General features: G+C 53.8%; 7 protein-coding genes across 7 annotated transcripts; 5 read left to right on the forward strand and 2 right to left on the reverse strand.

The window, feature by feature from the left end:
- Positions 1-301: 301 nt before the first annotated feature.
- On the forward strand, positions 302-1,603 carry vrtJ (Aldolase vrtJ; the record flags this gene model as incomplete). The annotated part of the gene is made up of 3 exons (XM_036632972.1): positions 302-407; positions 465-723; positions 784-1,603. 3 exons carry the CDS (start codon positions 302-304, stop codon positions 1,601-1,603), a joined length of 1,185 nt encoding a protein of 394 aa, XP_036501424.1.
- Positions 1,604-3,457: 1,854 nt separating this feature from the next.
- On the forward strand, positions 3,458-5,441 carry treh (Trehalase; the record flags this gene model as incomplete). Its single annotated transcript, XM_036632973.1, has 3 exons — positions 3,458-3,801; positions 3,858-4,157; positions 4,220-5,441. The coding sequence occupies 3 exons, from the start codon at positions 3,458-3,460 to the stop codon at positions 5,439-5,441; spliced, it is 1,866 nt and encodes a 621-aa protein (XP_036501427.1).
- Positions 5,442-5,816: 375 nt separating this feature from the next.
- On the reverse strand, positions 5,817-6,401 carry yoaA-1 (putative N-acetyltransferase YoaA; the record flags this gene model as incomplete). Its single annotated transcript, XM_036632974.1, has 1 exon — positions 5,817-6,401. The coding sequence occupies one exon, from the start codon at positions 6,399-6,401 to the stop codon at positions 5,817-5,819; it is 585 nt and encodes a 194-aa protein (XP_036501428.1).
- Positions 6,402-7,204: 803 nt separating this feature from the next.
- Positions 7,205-8,296, forward strand: PHB2 (Prohibitin-2; the record flags this gene model as incomplete). Its single annotated transcript, XM_036632975.1, has 3 exons — positions 7,205-7,463; positions 7,551-7,906; positions 7,976-8,296. 3 exons carry the CDS (start codon positions 7,205-7,207, stop codon positions 8,294-8,296), a joined length of 936 nt encoding a protein of 311 aa, XP_036501426.1.
- A 1,649-nt stretch (positions 8,297-9,945) lies between these two features.
- ELA1 (Elongin-A) lies at positions 9,946-11,187 on the reverse strand (the record flags this gene model as incomplete). The annotated part of the gene is made up of 1 exon (XM_036632976.1): positions 9,946-11,187. One exon carries the CDS (start codon positions 11,185-11,187, stop codon positions 9,946-9,948), a length of 1,242 nt encoding a protein of 413 aa, XP_036501983.1.
- Positions 11,188-12,122: 935 nt separating this feature from the next.
- Positions 12,123-13,394, forward strand: tfg2 (Transcription initiation factor IIF subunit beta; the record flags this gene model as incomplete). Its single annotated transcript, XM_036632977.1, has 4 exons — positions 12,123-12,398; positions 12,461-12,734; positions 12,784-12,986; positions 13,044-13,394. The coding sequence occupies 4 exons, from the start codon at positions 12,123-12,125 to the stop codon at positions 13,392-13,394; spliced, it is 1,104 nt and encodes a 367-aa protein (XP_036501984.1).
- A 390-nt stretch (positions 13,395-13,784) lies between these two features.
- Positions 13,785-14,744, forward strand: CGCS363_v001129 (UPF0655 protein; the record flags this gene model as incomplete). Its single annotated transcript, XM_036632978.1, has 1 exon — positions 13,785-14,744. One exon carries the CDS (start codon positions 13,785-13,787, stop codon positions 14,742-14,744), a length of 960 nt encoding a protein of 319 aa, XP_036501429.1.
- Between the last annotated feature and the right edge of the window lie 3,351 nt (positions 14,745-18,095).

Raw genomic sequence — 18,095 nt, forward strand, 5'->3', positions numbered from 1 at the left:
TGCCTCTCGCCAACCACGTCAGCCGTTAAAATGTCTTGTGAGTTCCTACAGCTGGTCAACCGGGGCATGCCCCGGCAGCGCGACAGCGAGTGCCATGTAGCCTCCACCTGGGAGCCCCCGTCTCTCGGAGCCGGTTCGGACCACTGACCGGAGTGCCCACCTCACAGACCTCCCCGGCATGGGCGCGCCCTTGCTGCGACGTTGCAACCGATTGACCCCGCAACGGGTCTCGACGGCCTACTTCAACCGTTCAACCACCCGTGCCTTCTCGTGTACGACCATCCGACCCTCATCATCAACAATGGCTCCAGCTGCCGTCACCAATATTGCCAATGGCTCTTCCAATGGCCCCAAGCAAGCCAACGCTTGGGTTGGCCACCATGGCGCCGCTGGTGTTGACCTGAGAAGTGCGTATGCAGTTCTGCTGATCTCTGACCCTTTGCTGAGTGACTGACTGGCGTAAGGTGATACCATGACAACCCCGACGCCGGCGATGCTTGCTGCCATTCAGAACTGCAGTCTTCTCGACGATGTGTTTGTGGAAGATCCGACCACAATGGAGTTGGAGTCTCATGTCGCTGCTCTTGCGGGAAAAGAGGCTGCTCTCCTCGTTCTCTCCGGGACTATGGGGAACCAGATCGCCCTGAGGACTCTCCTTACCCAACCCCCCTATAGTGTTTTATGCGATCACCGCGCCCATATCATCAAGTACGAGGCAGGCGGGTAGGTGCACTAGCCCCGCTCCCGGTGATCCTTGCGTGTTTGCTTATACATCACTCTCAGTGTAGCGTCTCTATGCGGCGCCATGGTGAAGCCTGTCGTGCCGAGCAACGGGGCTTACCTGACGCTTGAGGATGTTGTGGCCAATGCAGACTTGGACGACGACGTACACACATGTCCTACCAAGGTGATCAGCTTGGAGAATACCATTAACGGCGTGATTACCCCCGTTGCCGAGGTCAGAAGAATCGCTCAGTTCGCCCGCCAAAACGATCTCAAGTTCCATTGCGATGGTGCAAGGTTGTGGGAGGCTGTCGCATCAGGTGCCGGCAGCCTCTCGGAATACTGCTCTCTATTCGACACAGTCAGCTTGTGTTTCTCCAAAGGCCTTGGTGCTCCGATTGGTAGTATAATTGTGGGCAGTTCGCGAGATATCAAGCATGCTCGTTGGATTCGCAAGTCCATTGGGGGTGGTCTACGTCAGTCTGGTGTCGTTGCAGCTCCTGCACGCGTCGCTGTCGATGAGACCTTTGGAAAGGGGCCAAATGGCGAGGGGGGTCTCTTGAAGTCTTCTCACGAAACTGCCAAGAAGATTGAGAAGCTTTGGACTGAGCTGGGCGGGAAGCTCATCCATCCAGTCAATACCAACATGTGCTGGCTCGATCTTGGTTCAGCTGGCTGCAGTACAGAGGCCTTCGTCGCATTTGGTAAAGACGCCGGCTTGAAATTGATTGGAAACCGGCTCGTCATTCACTACCAGATTGCCCAAAACGAAAAAGAGGTCCTTCCGAGACTGGAGCAAGTTTTCCGCCGCGCACTGGAAGGTGGCAGCAATGAAGCTACTACGAACAAGGGTCCTTCAAACATGTATCGCGGTCGGTGAAAGCTCTGAAGTTGAACTTGCGTCGAGCCGATGAAACAGAAGCCCGAAAGTTCTTCCCGAGTCTACGGCTCAGTGAGCAGCAACTGTAGCTCTACACTGGCCAGGAGAACGCTGTCAATATTGTTTTTCCGAAGGCGAATGTAAGACGTGACGGGGATCTCCTGATTGACATGTCACATTTGGCGGCTGACATGGTTAGCTTAATAGCACCGCAATGGCCAATAGAAAGGAATTTGTTCCCAGGCTTTTGGAGATGCAAATCATCAGATGTGACAGACATGAGCTTACATCACACCACACCACACTTACGCCTCGCTGTCGTTTTCACCAGGGATTATACCGTAAGGTAGATTCTCCATCGGCAAGGCCCAGAATGTCGGATCGGCACAGTCGTCCGGCGTGCTGAGAAGCCTTACATATGCTGCTGGCGGTGTGAGATTCGGTAAGCATGTCTAGGACGTTAGTTAGTCTGGGCGCATCCGCCGGAGATCTTGTCTCGGGGTCTGGACAGCAACTTCCCCGTGCCCGCGATTCTACGAGACACAATCCGGTCTGCTCGGCAACCGGGAGTCGTGCCATTGCTACTCATTTTGTGCACCGTCTGCTGTCATATCCAGGAAGGGGGCGAATGCATGCAGTATTGGACGAGGGCATTTGTGCGGGGGTGGGTCGCTCCGGAAGAATGTGGAGAAAGGCTTTCCGGGGGCGCCGAGCTTCTCCGCATAGCCGGTTCGGCGCTCCAATAGCAGCCGTTCATAGACCGGGCTAGATCCTGCTTGTAATGGAGCGGTGCAGGTCGGATACCCCGCCGAACAGCTGAGGCACAACTTTTCCAAGACCAACTACTGCTGCTGTGCTTCGCACTAAGGTCTTGGTCATGGCTGACGTCACAACGAAATGTTGCAGTGCAATGACAGCGAAAAGTATCACACACCTCCGTCTTGCCCAGGAAAGGCTGTGCCAATCGGTCTAATGACGTTCTCATACCGGCTCTTCTGCGGCACCTTCGATGCCCAGAACGTACGAAGAGGACGGTGTCTGCAGGCAAGCCCAAAAGATTGATGCAATGCTCAATGGTGTTAGTTGTGGCGTCCAACGTGTCGAACCATGCTGTTGTCGAGCCAATTTATGACTGGAATCATCTCGTCTCGTCACATTGCAAGACATCCTAGAAAATCTTGCCTCTGCCCCGAATCCCTGCCAATTTCCCCCGCTTCTCCGGGTCTGCCTTCTTGCAGTTCGGAGCACTTTGGGCACTGCACGGTATTGACGATCAAAAGCAGCAACGAACCCGTCCAAGCGCCCGTGGCCCCGCCCACGCCTTCGTGTTCCGCGTCCCTTTCCCTTTCCATTCACAGGCAGGCAGGCACTTTGTGCCGATCGCGGTTCGCCCTGTGTATTCTATCTCGGACATACTTTATATACCCTTCCGTGGACCTCTTCATCCGAAGTCTGCTTAGTCCCGCTCACCCACCTCGCTGCGCTTCTCTGGCATCGTCACATTTGTTGTGTAAGGTCCGGAAGCTTCGCAAGACTCGATGACGCTCCTTGCTCTATGCCTGGCTGTGCTTGCTGCTTTCGCACAAGTCTGCCAAGGTCTCTATCACAATGGATCTGACGTCGCTCCGTGCGATTCGCCAATCTATTGTCATGGGGAAATTCTGAAGCAAATCCAACTGGCGCGGCCATTCTCAGACTCCAAGACTTTTGTTGACATGTAAGTGCCGAGCGCTTCTCTGCACCCCGAGGCACCTTGCCAGTAATGGCTGGTCTGGCCTAACTTGCTCATCGGCTCTACGCTATCTCGAGCCGCCTGTGATCTCTGACACCTCCCTCAGGCCCGCTGTCAAGACCATGGAAGAGATCCAAGCAGCATTCGACAATCTCACAAAACCTCTGAGCAACAATACGGAGCTCTTGAACTTCATCAAAAACAACTTCGCTAGCGCCGGCGATGAGCTCAAGGCGGTTTCAAAGGATTTACTGCGGCCAGACCCCAAGTTTTTAAACAAGATCAATGATACCGTAATCAAGGAGTTCGCCAACAAGGTCATCGATATTTGGTCGGACCTGACGCGCAAGTACGAGAATCCCGCGGGCAACTGCACTAACTGTCCCACCTCCTTCATCCCACTCAACCGCACGTTCGTTGTTGCTGGTGGCCGTTTCAGAGAGGCATACTATTGGGACACTTACTGGTTTGGTCTCCTTTGATTTCTACCACGACTATTCAACTGCTGATGAATCGAACCAGGATCATGGAGGGTCTGCTCCGTACCGGCGGCAGTTTTGTCGAAATCTCCCGGAACATGATTGAGAATTTCCTGGACTTGGTCGACCGTTTTGGCTTCGTGCCAAATGGCGGGAGAATTTATTATCTGAACCGATCTCAGCCTCCTTTGCTGACTCAAATGGTCCATCTCTATGTCCAGCACACCAACGACTCGAGTGTTCTAGAACGAGCCATTCCATTATTAATCAAAGAGCATGACTTCTGGATGGTCAACAGAACTATAGAGGTCAACAAGAATGGAACGACATATCGTCTCAACGAGTAAGTTTTATTAAAGTTAAGAACCGTAGACCCGGACAAGGCTGCTAACATGGCTGATCAAGTTACAACGTGAATAACACCCAGCCAAGGCCAGAGTCGTACAGAGAAGACTACATCACGGCGTCCAACACCTCGTACTATGCATCTAGCGGTATCATTTACCCCGAGATGCAGCCCCTTAATGAGAGCGAGAAGGCCACCTTATATCGTAACCTGGCAAGCGGAGCCGAAAGCGGATGGGATTACACTTCCCGATGGCTCGCCCGACCCGAAGATGCAGCGAAAGACATCTACTTTCCTCTGAGATCTTTGAACGTAATCGGGACGGTGCCAGTCGGACTAAATGCCATCCTCTACTGGAACGAGGTGACCATCGCAAGCCTCCTCAACTCCACAAACAACGCCACCGGGGCAGCTGCTTGGAAACAGCTGGCCAGTAACCGAAGCCAGGCCATGTATGACTTAATGTGGAACTCAACTTTGCACAGCTACTTCGACTACAACACCACTTCAGGTGCTCAAAACATTTACACTCCCAGAGATGATGACGCTAGCGAAATCGAGACCAAGACTGCAGAGAAAGACCAGCAAGTTGTATTCTCTGTTGCGCAGTTCTATCCGTTCTGGACCGGTGCCGCCCCGGATCATTTGAGGAGCAATCCCTACGCCGTCAAGGTAGCTTATGAGCGTGTTGAAAAGTACCTGGAGCTCCAACCTGGCGGCATCCCCGCAACCAACTTGAAGACCGGGCAACAATGGGATCAACGGAATGTGTGGCCACCCCTGATGCACATCCTGATGCAAGGATTGCTAAATACCCCGCCGACATTTGGGGAATCAGACCCTGCCTACCGCGATGTTCAGAGCCTGGCTCTTCGCCTGGGACAGCGATACTTGGATTCCACGTTTTGTACTTGGCGAGCGACAGGCGGTTCCACGAGCGAACTAGCCCAGGAACCGGGCCTCAGCGCGAAATTGGTTGGCACCATGTTTGAGAAGTATGCGGATAATTCAACCAATGCTCGGGGAGGTGGAGGAGAGTATGAGGTTGTGGAGGGGTTTGGATGGACGAACGGCGTGTTGCTCTGGACACTTGACGCGTTCGGCAATAACCTGACCCGTCCAGCATGCGGCAACCTCACGGCAGACAATGCTCACACTGGTAAGAGGAGCATGCCGCCTCGTGCCGTTGAACTTGATTACTTCGATGCTGCTTGGACTAAGAAGTTTGGCCGACGCGTAGCCATGTCGGCAGCCGAGGCGGACGCAAATAAGAGGGCTTAAATTAGGTAGTACCTTTGCCGTTGGCTTTTCACCCCCCATGGCGGCCCACGACTGTGCCGGGATGATGGTTCACCTTTTGGGTTTCCTCTACACGAGACAATATGATAATGACAATGAGACGGTGCTATTTCTACTCTGACCCAACGCAGCCGCCAACGTTTTGTGTTGTGCCCACCTTCACCGCGCACGAGGTGATCTCACTTTCCTCAATGAATCCAACAAACAGTTGTTGTCGTTGTACACTTTTCATCAATTACTCCACCGTACCATATTTAAGGCATGTGTGGTCCTAGGCCCCTTCAACCGCCTTGAGCAGCTGCACGTACATGGGGTGATCGAACCCTCCAACTTGCCCACTTCAGCAAGCAGGGGCGTTCACCGTACGGCCTCATGTCTTAGAATCGAGAACAGTACCAAGTCTAGCACCTGCCCATTCTTCTCGACGGCCTGTCGCTTGGCACCTTCGTATGTCCACCCCGACTTTTCGAGAACTCTGCGACTGGCCACGTTGGAACTGTAGGCTGAGGCCTCCAACCTGAGCAGAGATGGGTTGCTTTCGAAGCAAAACTTGCAAAAGGCAGGCAGAGCCTCGCTCGCGTACCCGTTTCCCCAATAGTCTTCCGCAACCCAATAACCCACGTCCCAGGTGCGATACTGTACGTCATTGCCGCGGATGACACCGATATTGCCAACATAGGCGCCGTCGTCCACCCTGCAGATGGCGAAACTATTTCCCGGATCTTTGGCACACATGGCGAGCCAGCCTTCGGCGTGCTCAAGGAGGTAAGGGGAGGGGAAGGTATTGCGCATGTTGGCCGCGATCTTGACGTTATTCGCCCCGCGGGCCATGGCTGCGGCGTCGGCGAAGGTGTTGGGGCGAATCAGAAGCCGTTTGGTTGATATTACCGATTCGGTCCCAGGGGCAGCATTGAGGTCCGAGATGGTCTGTGTTGCTGCCATCCTTGTTGACTGGACGGGGAAGAGCAACTCGGAGTTCTGAGACTAAAGACAAGAGAGGATATGAGTCGACGGCGAGAAGAGCCTCACATCAAGCAAAACCTACAGCACATTGCGAATTGAGGTCAGCTGAACAAAATCCTCCGCATTTGGTCTGCACCTGGTGGGCTAAGGTCCAAAGGGAGTTAGCACTTCGGTAAAGATGCGGCGGTTAGCTGTTGCAGGGGTTAAGTGCGTGTGCGGCTTTGATGCAGGAATCACGAGAGAAGTCCAATGGCATGTTGGCTGCGGCTACAGCGTATTGTTGAAGAGCGGAGACAAGCCGGTTGTCAACTGAGAGATAGAGAGCGAGAAGAGCGAGAAGAGCGACTGCAAGTCGTTCTGTACCTTGGCCTTGGGTGTCGTCTTGGGACCTGCCACCTGGCGGAGCGGTACCCGCCAGATGGTGACCTGACCTGAGGGCGAGGCGGCGGGTATGGTCTGTGCCCCGCGGAGTTAATGACGGCTACAGTGGAGGAGAGGACCAAGGCACCTTGTCCCAAGGTAAGGTGGGTGCCTCAGGTGGCTGACAGTTGCTGCCAGTGGGCGCAGCCTACGACGCAAGGTGGTGGTTGCCGAAAGCACCGGCCAACTTCAATTTTCGAGCTCCGCAAGACGACCGTGACGTTGAAGACTGACAAAGCTCCACCATCACCAGCTTTCCGTGAGCTGCAGCAATCACGCTCGCTCGTTCCACCACGCCGAACGACCTACTCGATTACGATTCTGCGCTAGATCCCGTCCGACGACCAGACCTTCCGTTCGCCATGTCCGGAGGAAGGAGCCCCATGGAGGAGGCCTACGAGCGCTTGAGGCAGGTGGCCCAGCAACAGCAAAAGCGAGGAGGTTTCGGAGGCGGCGGCATGCCGGGAGGTCCTCGCGGCCTGGGAATGGGTCTGGGTGGTATTTTCCTTCTTGGAGGCGCCGCGATTCTTGCCCAGAATGCGCTGTTCAACGTCGACGGAGGACACAGAGCGATCAAGTACCGGAGGTTAAGTGGTGTGAGCAAGGAAATTTACAGCGAAGGTGAGTAGCTGGCATCCTCGTATTGCCCGAAATGGTCCGGCCCTCAATCTTGCTTGCGCAGTGGGCTAACACAGAGAACGTCTTCAGGAACCCACTTCATTGTCCCTTGGTTCGAGACCCCCGTCACCTATGATGTCCGCGCGAAGCCGAGAAACGTCGCCTCCCTCACCGGAACGAAGGATTTGCAGATGGTCAACATCACCTGCCGTGTTCTGTCCAGGCCAGATATCAAGGCCCTCCCTCAGATCTACCGTACCCTGGGTACTGACTACGACGAGAGGGTTCTGCCCTCCATCGTCAACGAAGTTCTGAAGAGTGTCGTTGCCCAGTTCAATGCCAGCCAGCTTATCACTCAGAGAGAGATGGTTGCAAAGTTGGTTCGCGAGAACCTTTCCCGCAGAGCTGCGCGCTTCAATATTCTCCTGGACGACGTCTCATTGACGGTATGTCTTTCCGGCCATGTCCGCACGTCCTTCTTAGAGCTAACTTTGGCCCCCCCCCCCCCACCATAGCACCTTGCCTTCTCGCCCGAATTCACAGCGGCCGTCGAGGCGAAGCAAGTCGCTCAGCAAGAAGCCCAGCGCGCGGCATTCGTGGTCGACAAGGCTCGCCAGGAGAAGCAGGCAATGGTTGTCAAGGCTCAGGGTGAGGCTCGCTCCGCTGAGCTGATCGGAGAGGCCATCAAGAAGAACAAGGCCTATGTTGAATTGAAGAAGATCGAGAACGCCCGTGCCATTGCCGCACAGCTGCAAGAGGCGGGCAGCAAGAACAGACTGCTGCTCGACTCGGAGGGTCTGGGTCTGAACGTATTCGAGGGCGGCGAGAAGAAATAAGGGGGCCGCAATGCAGCTTCAAGTCTCCACTGTATTCCTACGATCCCCGAGTATGGGATATGTATTATAATGAAGAAGAAGAAAACGCCGCTGAAAGCTTCGATTACACCCATCATCGCCTAAGTATCGGCTGGGGGGTTATTGTAAGGTGAACATAACGAAAACTGCTCAATGCAGGGTGGATATCCGTCAAGTTTGAAGAGTGAAGTCTGGTTCAATACGATGAGTGCCTGTATAGCTGAGATTTTAGCTGACTCGATGGGGAAAAAAGCCTTTTGTTGTGAAAGCAGTTCTCCTACAAGTAATTACGGCACAAATGTCGGGTTGCTAACGGCAAACGTGTAGCCTGCTCATGGTAGGGGCTGGTCGCCGGTCGGCCATGATGGAAGCCCCGCATCCCTGCCCCTACGTACACTACGGTGCTACCTTACCAAGGTACCACATTAAACCACTTGGACCAACACCCCTCCCCCACTACCCATCTACCTAGGTATTACTGCCTGCAAGCTTGACCTCCGGCCGTCAATTGTCACCAATTCAACGAGCAGAACAACACCTCAAAACACAACAATACGACAGAAAGGCGACGATACAGCCTTCCCGCGAATACAATAAACTCCCAGAGTACACACCGAGCAGTCTGATTTTTCAAAATGTTGATCAAGTGAGTGCCCGCGCTTCGACTTCGCGTGCGCATGCCTGCTCGCCCCGTTACTGCACATGAGCTGACGCTTCAACATCCAGGGTGCGCACGCTGACCGGCAAGGAGATCGAGCTCGACATCGAGAACGAGTACAAGGTTCGCAGTGCTTCAGACGGATGACGACGACCACAAGACTGACACTCGGACGCAGGTCTCGCAGATCAAGGAAAAGGTCGAGGAGAAGGAGGGCATCCCGCCCGTCCAACAAAGACTCATCTACGGCGGAAAGCAGATGTAAGCAGTATTCCAGGTGGTTGCCATGGCCGAGAGCCTTGAAATTGCTGGGCTTGATTGCATGACTGACAGTTGATGCGATCAAATAACAGGGTCGACGATAAGTCAGCTTCGGAGTATGGCCTCGAGGCCGGCGCCACCCTCCATCTCGTGCTGGCTCTCCGAGGTGGCAAGGCTTCCGACGTGTGCTGAGGATTTTTGTCAAGACAGAGCCTCGCGCCAACTTTCGTCTTCTTACCCATCAGCGGGGAGCTGGTTAGAGCACGATGCAAACGAGCCGACGACGGTGTAGCCTGAAGACTCGCGCCCTCGATACATTACAGCCGAAAACGTCTGTCTGTCTGTCTGTCTGACTGTGGTCAGCGAGACCATCATTTGCTGGACAGCAACTAGTCTCCTAGAGGAGAGCATACACTGCAAGCATCATTTTGCCGTGGAATCCAGTTGCGCATCATGTACACCGACAGGGAATAGGTAGTAATCATCAGAAGCCTTGTCGCAGTTGCCATCATGCTAGTGTAGTGCGAGTCTATCTTGTCCGAGCTAGAGTCTTCAGCTAGTGGTGGCCAAGGAACCTTTCGAACCAAGAGGGTATATAACACATCCTGCCAACGCCAAACAAATCCTGGTGCCACGTCCCTTGCCAATGGGCCAACGCCTTGTCAATACAAATATCTCTACAATGTTGTCCTCGCTTTCCCGCCCTTCACGCTTAGCGTCTCGTCTTCTTCTTGGGCATGAATATGTCAACTGCCTTCCTCTTCTTCGGCAGCTCTTGATTACCGATGAGTGGCCGAACCGGTTGCAACTCGTCCAGGGATACCGGGAGGGGTGGAGGTGACTGGGGCCCGCTGTGCTGAGCCGCAGTCTTGTGCGCCCGATGCGGTTCCATGATTGTAGGACCGGCTGTTTCCAGCTTTGGCTTCGGCCGCTCAATCCTGATATTGTTACTGTTCGGCTTAGGTGCATTTCCCATGATACCGCCACCGCGCTTCAGCCCTGCGGTGTGGGACATAACGGCGGATGACGAGGATCTGAGTGCACTGTAATCTCTTGAGGATGCCTTCGATGGCGTGCCCGGCTGCGCAGATAGTGCTCCCCTGTCGCGGCCGTTGCTTGCCGGGGACCCTGAGCCAGATGATGTGGCCTTCCGCTGTTTTCTGCCAGATCCTTCATCGCCAAAAAGGTCACCCTTGTCGTCTTCATCCGAGGAGTCGGAAACATATGTGGTTTTTGAGGCCATAGGCGGTCGGGAACTGGTGGATGTAGGCCGGAAAATGGGCTGCGATGCGATGCGATGCTCGCTTGCCATGGACGCCGGTGCTTTATTGACTCGAGGTGCTCGGATCATGCCGGTGGGAACAGCAAGCCTGCTTCTTATGCCGGCGATCTCTGCTGCCTCTCTTCTGGCCTTCTTCATGACGCTGGCGCCGTTCGTGGTCTTCAATCGGCTGCCAGCGGCAAAACTCAGGGAGCTTGGGAGCTCCTTGCCTCCTCGTCCTCGGGTCCCAAAGGTGCGACCGGTCTTGGGAGGCTTCGGGAGGTATCTCTGATCGACAATGCGGCTAGTATTGTTGTCTCTCTTTTGCTGGAGACCTTGAAATCTTGCGCGCAATTCAGCCTCGGCCTGTTGCTGTGACTCTCGACGTTCCTCGGCATATCGTTCGTAAATCTTGTACCACTTGGTCGGATTCTTAGGCGCGTAATTTTTTTCGTGGCTCTCAGACGGGAACTCTCTTTTGATGAAGCGTTGCCATAGTTCGGATGTTTCTCCTTGGATGTGCGGGGAGTTTAGTTCGATTTCGCGGAGCTGAGCGGGATTGGTGACTCGGAGGAGGATGTCGCGGACGTGATGGTACTGGAGTGCATCGCTGTTTCCAACACTGCTGAGCTCGGTGACGTGTCTTTGGCATACTGCAATGCACAGCTCCGCAAGTGACTTGGGCCCTGGCATGATTGCTTCTTCTTCTTCTTCTTCGTCTCCTTGTCCTTCTTCTTCTTCTTCTTCTTCTTCTTCGACGAGCAGCCAAAGAGAGGGTCTAGCCGGACTGTAGAGTCGTCGTGGTGAAGTGTGCAATAGATGATGAACAAACAGGCAGAAGTCTCATTGTTGACATTCGAATCGTGAATCAAATCAATACAGCGAGTTTCCAAGCCAGGCGAGATGCCTCTCGAGGCGCCCTGCAACAATGGAAGGAGGGCTGATGTACCTAACGTTCAGGGTCGGGTATTCGTAGACCGGACTTTTTATTGTTGCAGCTGATGACCTTCCTTCCAGGTTGAAATGGATGGGCCCGGCCACATAAGAAGCTGGCAGTAGTGGCGAACCCTGGCTGATTGCGGTAGGGTCCATGGGCTTTTTAAGTGGTCGGGTCCGCTGCGGCTGGCCTACCTTAGTTGAGGTAAGCTACGAATACCTATCCGTAGGTAGGGGCTTTAGGTACGTAGTTGCTGCTAGTGGACGATACGTAAGCCCACCTCAGGTGCCGACGCGATCGAAAGTCCTTTGACCGCAACCTCACCACCACAGGCAGCAAAATCCCAAGATACCAAAAGGAAGGCAAGCAGGAAAAAAAAAGAAGAAAAAAAGGACTGGCTATTACAAAGGCGGCGAGGCAGTCATTCACATTCGAGCACCTTCCCATACCATTCCCCGCGTCACATGATCCAGAGGCTAATCCTCTTTCGGACCCCAGCAGGTGCCACACGCGCCCGCGCCTGTGTAAGGGCAGCTGCTTCAAGGTGCGGTGGTGCAGAGCACCTTAGCACACTTATTAGGTCGCAGGAGCTAGGGGTGCCTAGGTTCGCTTTCAACAGCCTTTCGTCATTCGCAAATCCGCCGCACCTGCCACGACTTGAACAAATCCAAGGGCTGCGGTACAACTCACCATGGCGGATTCAACATACATCAAGCAAGAACCATACATCAAGCCCGACCCTGACGCTGTTTCGGCCTCTCCTCTCGATGAGGACGATTTGTACGAAGATGCCGGCGATCTCGAGTTCTTCGACCCCAACAGCGAGCAGGGTGCCTTTGGCCAAGCATACTTAGCCCGGGTCCCGAAAGACCTCTGGGATGCCTGGGACAGTCTACCAGACGATGCTGAGATTGAGATCGGAACAATGCGACAGTGGGATGTGGTTCGGCCCGATGGCGCTGTCGAGGTATGTGAATGGCGCGTTGCGGTGCACTCTGTAGCCAAACCTGACGTGTCTGCCCTTTACAGCACCGTTTCAAGATGCTTCTCAACTCGAACCGACCTGAACATCAACTCATGCCGAAGGAGTACGATCTCGAAATGGGCAAGGAACTTGCGCGCAGCACTTTCGTGTTTTCCGAGGAGGATCTGCCTGGCTTCAAGGCCAAGTCCAAGGCACGCAACGACGCCGCCAACGCGGGCATACCGGCACGATTCCTGCGCCCAAAGAACGAAAAGGTGGAAAAGAAGCCGTTCGAGAAGCGTGGCCGGTGGCAACCGTATTACCGCAAGGCGATCCCAAGTCCGTATAATCCCCAGACAGCGACTTGCGCGTCCTAACATGGCCCCAGAAAAAACAAAAATCGCCGCCAGGATCCAGTATGAATTAGCATGCAAGCCGGTAGATAACGCCGAAAGCCAGGCAATCTTGCAGCGGAAGCAGTTGGAAGCGTTGAAGCCCAAACACACTCTCCAAATCATGGGGCAACGGGCGGCAAACAACGTCATTCAACACGGTTCTGCCGCTGCTGTCGAGAAGTTCGGCTCCTTCATTGTAAGTCCCCGCTCTACCTGGTTACGACTCCCTTTCCTTACGGCTGACACCCTCCAGAAAACGACTGCTCCTATGAAGGCCACAAAGCCGAAGAAGGCAGAAAACCGTTCGGCTCGTATGTCTGAGGAGCAGCTTTTGGACGGTCTCATGGAGGCTTTCAGAAAATACGAGTACTGGAAGATGTCTATCCTGAAGGCAAGATTTGACCAGCCCGAAGCCTTCTTGCGACAAACTTTGGAGAAGATCGCGGTTCTCAATCGGTCTGGCATACACGCCAATGAGTGGTCGCTGCAAGAGCATATGAAGAGCATGGCTTCTGGTGCAACTAACGAAACAGCTCCAGAGGAGGCAGCAGCCGACGACGATGACGATGAGATGGTCATGGAGGATGTTGTGCCTGGTGCTTGACCGCGGCCCATCATATTACTTTCATACATTGCACGGCGTTTGGGGTTTGTCAAGATGATCACCCGGCGAGGATTCTGTCACCGGGAGTCACCGGGATTTTGATATCCGTCTGGACACTAGATCTTGGTGGACGTGTCGCAGGGTTTGCATCGCTATTTTTGGACTCGGACTAGGAGAAACCGGGGAATGGCATCGACGCATCGTATTTTTCCCAGGGACAATCAACTCATTCAGACCTAAACAGATGCTTGAAGCCTAATTTTTGTTGCTGCGGCGCCAATCTTGCGTGACCTCTTTTGTTGCCATGGCTCCGGATAGCCAGTCTCCAAGTGGGGAAAGGTGTCTCGTTAGCCCACGAACTGTCCTCGCCTCTACAAACCTGCACCAAGCATGCTTCACCTGAGGGTTCAGCTGAACCGCGTAAACATTCAACGAACATTGAACTTTTCCATACGTCGCGTTTCGACGCTGTCAGCTCGACTCATGTTTCACCGGCAACTCAACTTAGTGTTGGACTTTGACGGAACCATCACTACCAAGGATACGATCGGGACCATCGCTGAGGTCGGTCTTCACTTCCAGCGACAGCGCGGCTTGGATCTGTCGGCAGCATGGCGGCAGATTCTTGAGGACTACAACCAAGATCACGTCGACCATGTTTCGGCCTACAAGCCTGCGGCACACGGTCGGCTTACCCTCTCGGAAGAGCTCAGCTACCTGCGTGGTCTCAGAGAAGTCGAGCTACGCTCAGTGCACCGCGTTGAACGGTCCGGCATTTTCAAGGACATCAGCAGGGGGGAACTCATGAAAGCCGGAGATGCTGCTCGTCAGGAAGGGCGGGTAAAGCTTCGGGACGGTTTCGCGAAGCTAATGGACACTGCCAAGCAGAATAATTGGCCTGTCTCGGTGGTCTCAATCAACTGGTCGAGATCCTTCATCAAAGGCGTGCTGTCTGCGTATGAATTTGACGTGGTCGCCAACGATATTGAAATAGACGGTTCGATCTCCGGGCCGGAAGTCCTTGGTCCATCGGGGCGGGAAACTATCTTGACGACCTGTGATGACAAGCTGCGGGCTTTGCGGGCGCTGGCAGCTCGCCAGGGAGTTGACAATGCCAAGGGGCTCGTTTATTTTGGCGACTCGACGTCTGATCTGGAATGCCTACTGGAGACGCGCGGGGTTGTGGTGACTTCGACGCCAGAGTCTGGTTTGATGACGACTCTAACGAGGCTGGGATACGACGTTCCCCGGGTTCAGGATTGTCGTGAGGTGGACAAGATCGTTTGGACTTCGGCATTCCAAGACGTATTGCAAAGTGGGTTCCTCTCAGCAAGTGGAAAGGCTGAATGATGTCTGTCTTCCGTGGTTGTCGAGCAGAGCTGTAATCTATGACAACATTGCGTCGACACAGGGTCCTATGGGTCCTTTGTCCGGATTGTCGAGACAAACATCTGATTACGACACTGTTCAATATCATCTCCTTGTCATCGAAGATCACCTAGAAAATACTCCCTTGTTCTTGAATTTCATGCTGTTTGGGACCGCCGCTGTGCGTATAAGTAAAGTGCCACATCCACCTCTCAACTCTAGGTCCCATCCGCCATACACATGCAACTCCACCTACTTACACCCCGACAAACACTAGCATATCGTACAGTTCCGAGGAGTTAGGGAAACAGCCATCATGTGCTACTATCGACTGGCTATATACGAATGTAAGCATACGACATATGGGCGAAAGATGGCTTATTGCAAAGTTCAACAAGACTTCTTGTCTGGCAAGCGTGGTCTAGAGTGCACTACAAAGAACGTCCATTCACTTCAGACTCTGCGGTTGGACTCCGACTGCGAAAAATGTCGAAAGCTGGATGAACTTCAATTGCGTACAAAACAGGCTCTCAAGGAGCTTCGGGAGGGGCGTGAGGGCTCCCGAGACACTGCTGGTTCTTCGATGCAAGACTCCTTGATCGATTCTTCGGATGATGTTACTTCCGACCTTGGTTCTTCAGGAGCCCCTACTTCTGATGATACGGCCGATATTTCACATGATGTCTAAGTACCTGTAGATATGTTGACGGTATGAACCTTGCTTTGTCTGCGGACATAGAGCACGTTGCTAGCACATGCGTATCCGGTATGACTTTGGAAATCAATTAGTCAATATTCTTGTAGTACTTTCCAAAGCCGTAGCGTTTTTATCAGCTAATGTAAAGAGAACAAGTAGAATAAGAGAACTCACGAGTTCTATACCACATCGGCCCTCCCGCCTCTACTTTCTTTTGCTCAAAGTCCCAGGCTCTTTAGTAGAGACGTTGTCCTGTCTGACCACACCCGGGAAGACATTTCTTAGATCGGCTCCTGCATTGGGAAACACTTCAATTCCTCGACTCCCCTTAGATTCTTCCAAAACCTCATCAATCCAACGTGCTGCCGTTTCTGTTGTCCGCTTCACATTTGTCTGCGCCGCTCTCGGTCGCATTAGACCCATGAACCAGGAAGCTGATCTGGCGGCCTAGACCTCCTCTTTTCAAAGCGACCCTAGGAAGTGGTGCCTAAATCCAATCTCAAAACGCGATTGTCTCCTCAACGATGGGAGAGAAATTGACATAGTGCACGTTGCTGCAAGCCAGCCTTAAGGTCGATATGGTCTCGATAGCCATTAGGCGCTGCGACATAACAGTAGTCTTCTTGGCTGACTCATCTGCTTCCTCCATGCTGTGCGCCCGTGGTGATGGCCAGTACATGAATTGGACAGCGGGCCCGGGAACTGTTGCGGTAAGATCTGGGCCTAGTCCGAAGGCTCAGGCGAGGCCGGGCATGGACGGGGCGTCGGCCGTATCGGAGCCGTTGGTGCCGAACGAGTGCCGGATCAGGGTCGTCACAAGTGAGGTCAAGGCGGCGAGGAAACGATGTATCCGACGGGTAAGAAGACAGATGAGACAAGTCAGGCACGGGCAGGTCAGGTGTCAGGTTGCTTCAGACGACATGCGAAGTCGCAATGTGGCTGTCTCGGTCGAGGCTACAATAGTACTTCGTACAGAGGACTGGTCATGGCATGGGTAGATATGAGGTGGCATTGAAGGACGTTGGCAACATGACAGGAACGGAGGCAGCTGAAACCCGAAGCCACGCCGTCGTGACTGGGGCGATTACCGCAGACAAGGATGGTTGTGAAGCGGTCTGCGAGGGACTCGGAAAACGGGTTTTGGAGGAGAGGTTGGAATGCGTCTGAAGAAAACGGCCAGCCATAAGCTGACCGCAAACGGGCATTGGGGATCGAGTACAGTTCAACGGCTCGCATTGCTGGGGTGACGATGAATTCCTGGGTCCAGTGACGGAGCAGCCGAAAGTGGGAGTTGTGGGGAGAGACAAGAGTCACTGGACTTTGCAATAACACGTCCCAAAATGCAAAATCAGCGGATGGATATCTTATTAGTATAGGTAGTGAATTGGTATGCAGATGAGATGCGGCACGGATGACGGAGGAAAGACGCAAGGGCCGAGGAGACAGTGCGTTTCTTGGGCTGATGTGCTTCCAGGCCAGGTCAATGAAGCAGTTCGCGCAGCAGGAGAAGGGACTGAGGTTAAACTACGAGGAACGGTCGGTTCGTGTGAGCGTGGAACCAGCCCAGTCCCAGCCAAGGAGGAAGGGGTACATTGTATTAGGTGGACGCTGGACGCGGGTCGTCGTGGCCGGACTCAACCTCCTGAGATGAGTTGTTGATACGACGACGAGGCTGAGCACGTTTCCAGGCATGAATGGCAATCAACACACACAAGTTTGCATAAAAACGGCAACCTTCCCTTGCAGGACGAAGCCCGTATTCAGTGGGTACACGGTGTATGCGGCGAATGTCAGCAGGTGGTTTCCATTGTGAATCAAAATCAGTGCACCTAGGTAGGCACTTAGTCTATGGAGTCCAGTCGGGTCCCTAGAAAATTGTCACTCAGGGTCCCGTCCCTGGACCCATCAGCCGAGCCATGACCTACAGTGTACCTTACCTGCCTACCTATCAAATCCCAGTCTCGAGGTGCCTTATCTAAGTTAGGTTAACTTACCTTGATACCTAGGTAGGTAGTTAGGTACCTAAGGAAAGGCCCAGTACCAGTAGTATGCATCCGACCCGACTCCCGGCTGCACCGAAGCGTGAACGCACCGCTGGGCCTCCCGGGGGTTCTTACCTTACCTTAGCGTCATGCTCCCCGCCTGACCCAACCATGCCTGAAAGCCAGAGAGCCTCCCTCCCCAGGAGGAGCCAAGACTCTGTATGGCTTACCTAGGTAGGTACCTATTATTTCCCTCTAGTCCAATCTCCCTCATTCTCATGACATTTGAATCGCTGGGTTGCGGGGGGAATTGGTCGTGCTTCATATCGGCTGACTGCATTGCCAAAAAGACAAAAAAAAAAAAAAAAAAACCGATGTCGGATAGATTAATCTCTATAACACAACAGCACAACGTGTGCAAATGGAAAGGGGCGCCGCTTACGGCCCCGGCCTGGCGATGAGGAGGAGAAGAGCAAACACCGAAGCAAAAGAACAAAGGAGGGAGGACGAGATCCTTCGCCTTGGGCTTGGGCCATTGGGGGTTCCTCGCCGCTTGCCGCGGGCCAAAGCGGTAACGCCGACCGGTTGCATTGCGTGTGTATGTACTGTAGCCATGGAGTATTCCTCCATCATCTGCCCTTCTGTTCTGCTGAT

The sequence above is a fragment of the Colletotrichum siamense genome (assembly GCF_013390195.1).
Source record: "Colletotrichum siamense strain Cg363 chromosome Unknown KSG_Cg363_contig01, whole genome shotgun sequence".
NCBI lineage: Eukaryota > Fungi > Ascomycota > Sordariomycetes > Glomerellales > Glomerellaceae > Colletotrichum > Colletotrichum siamense.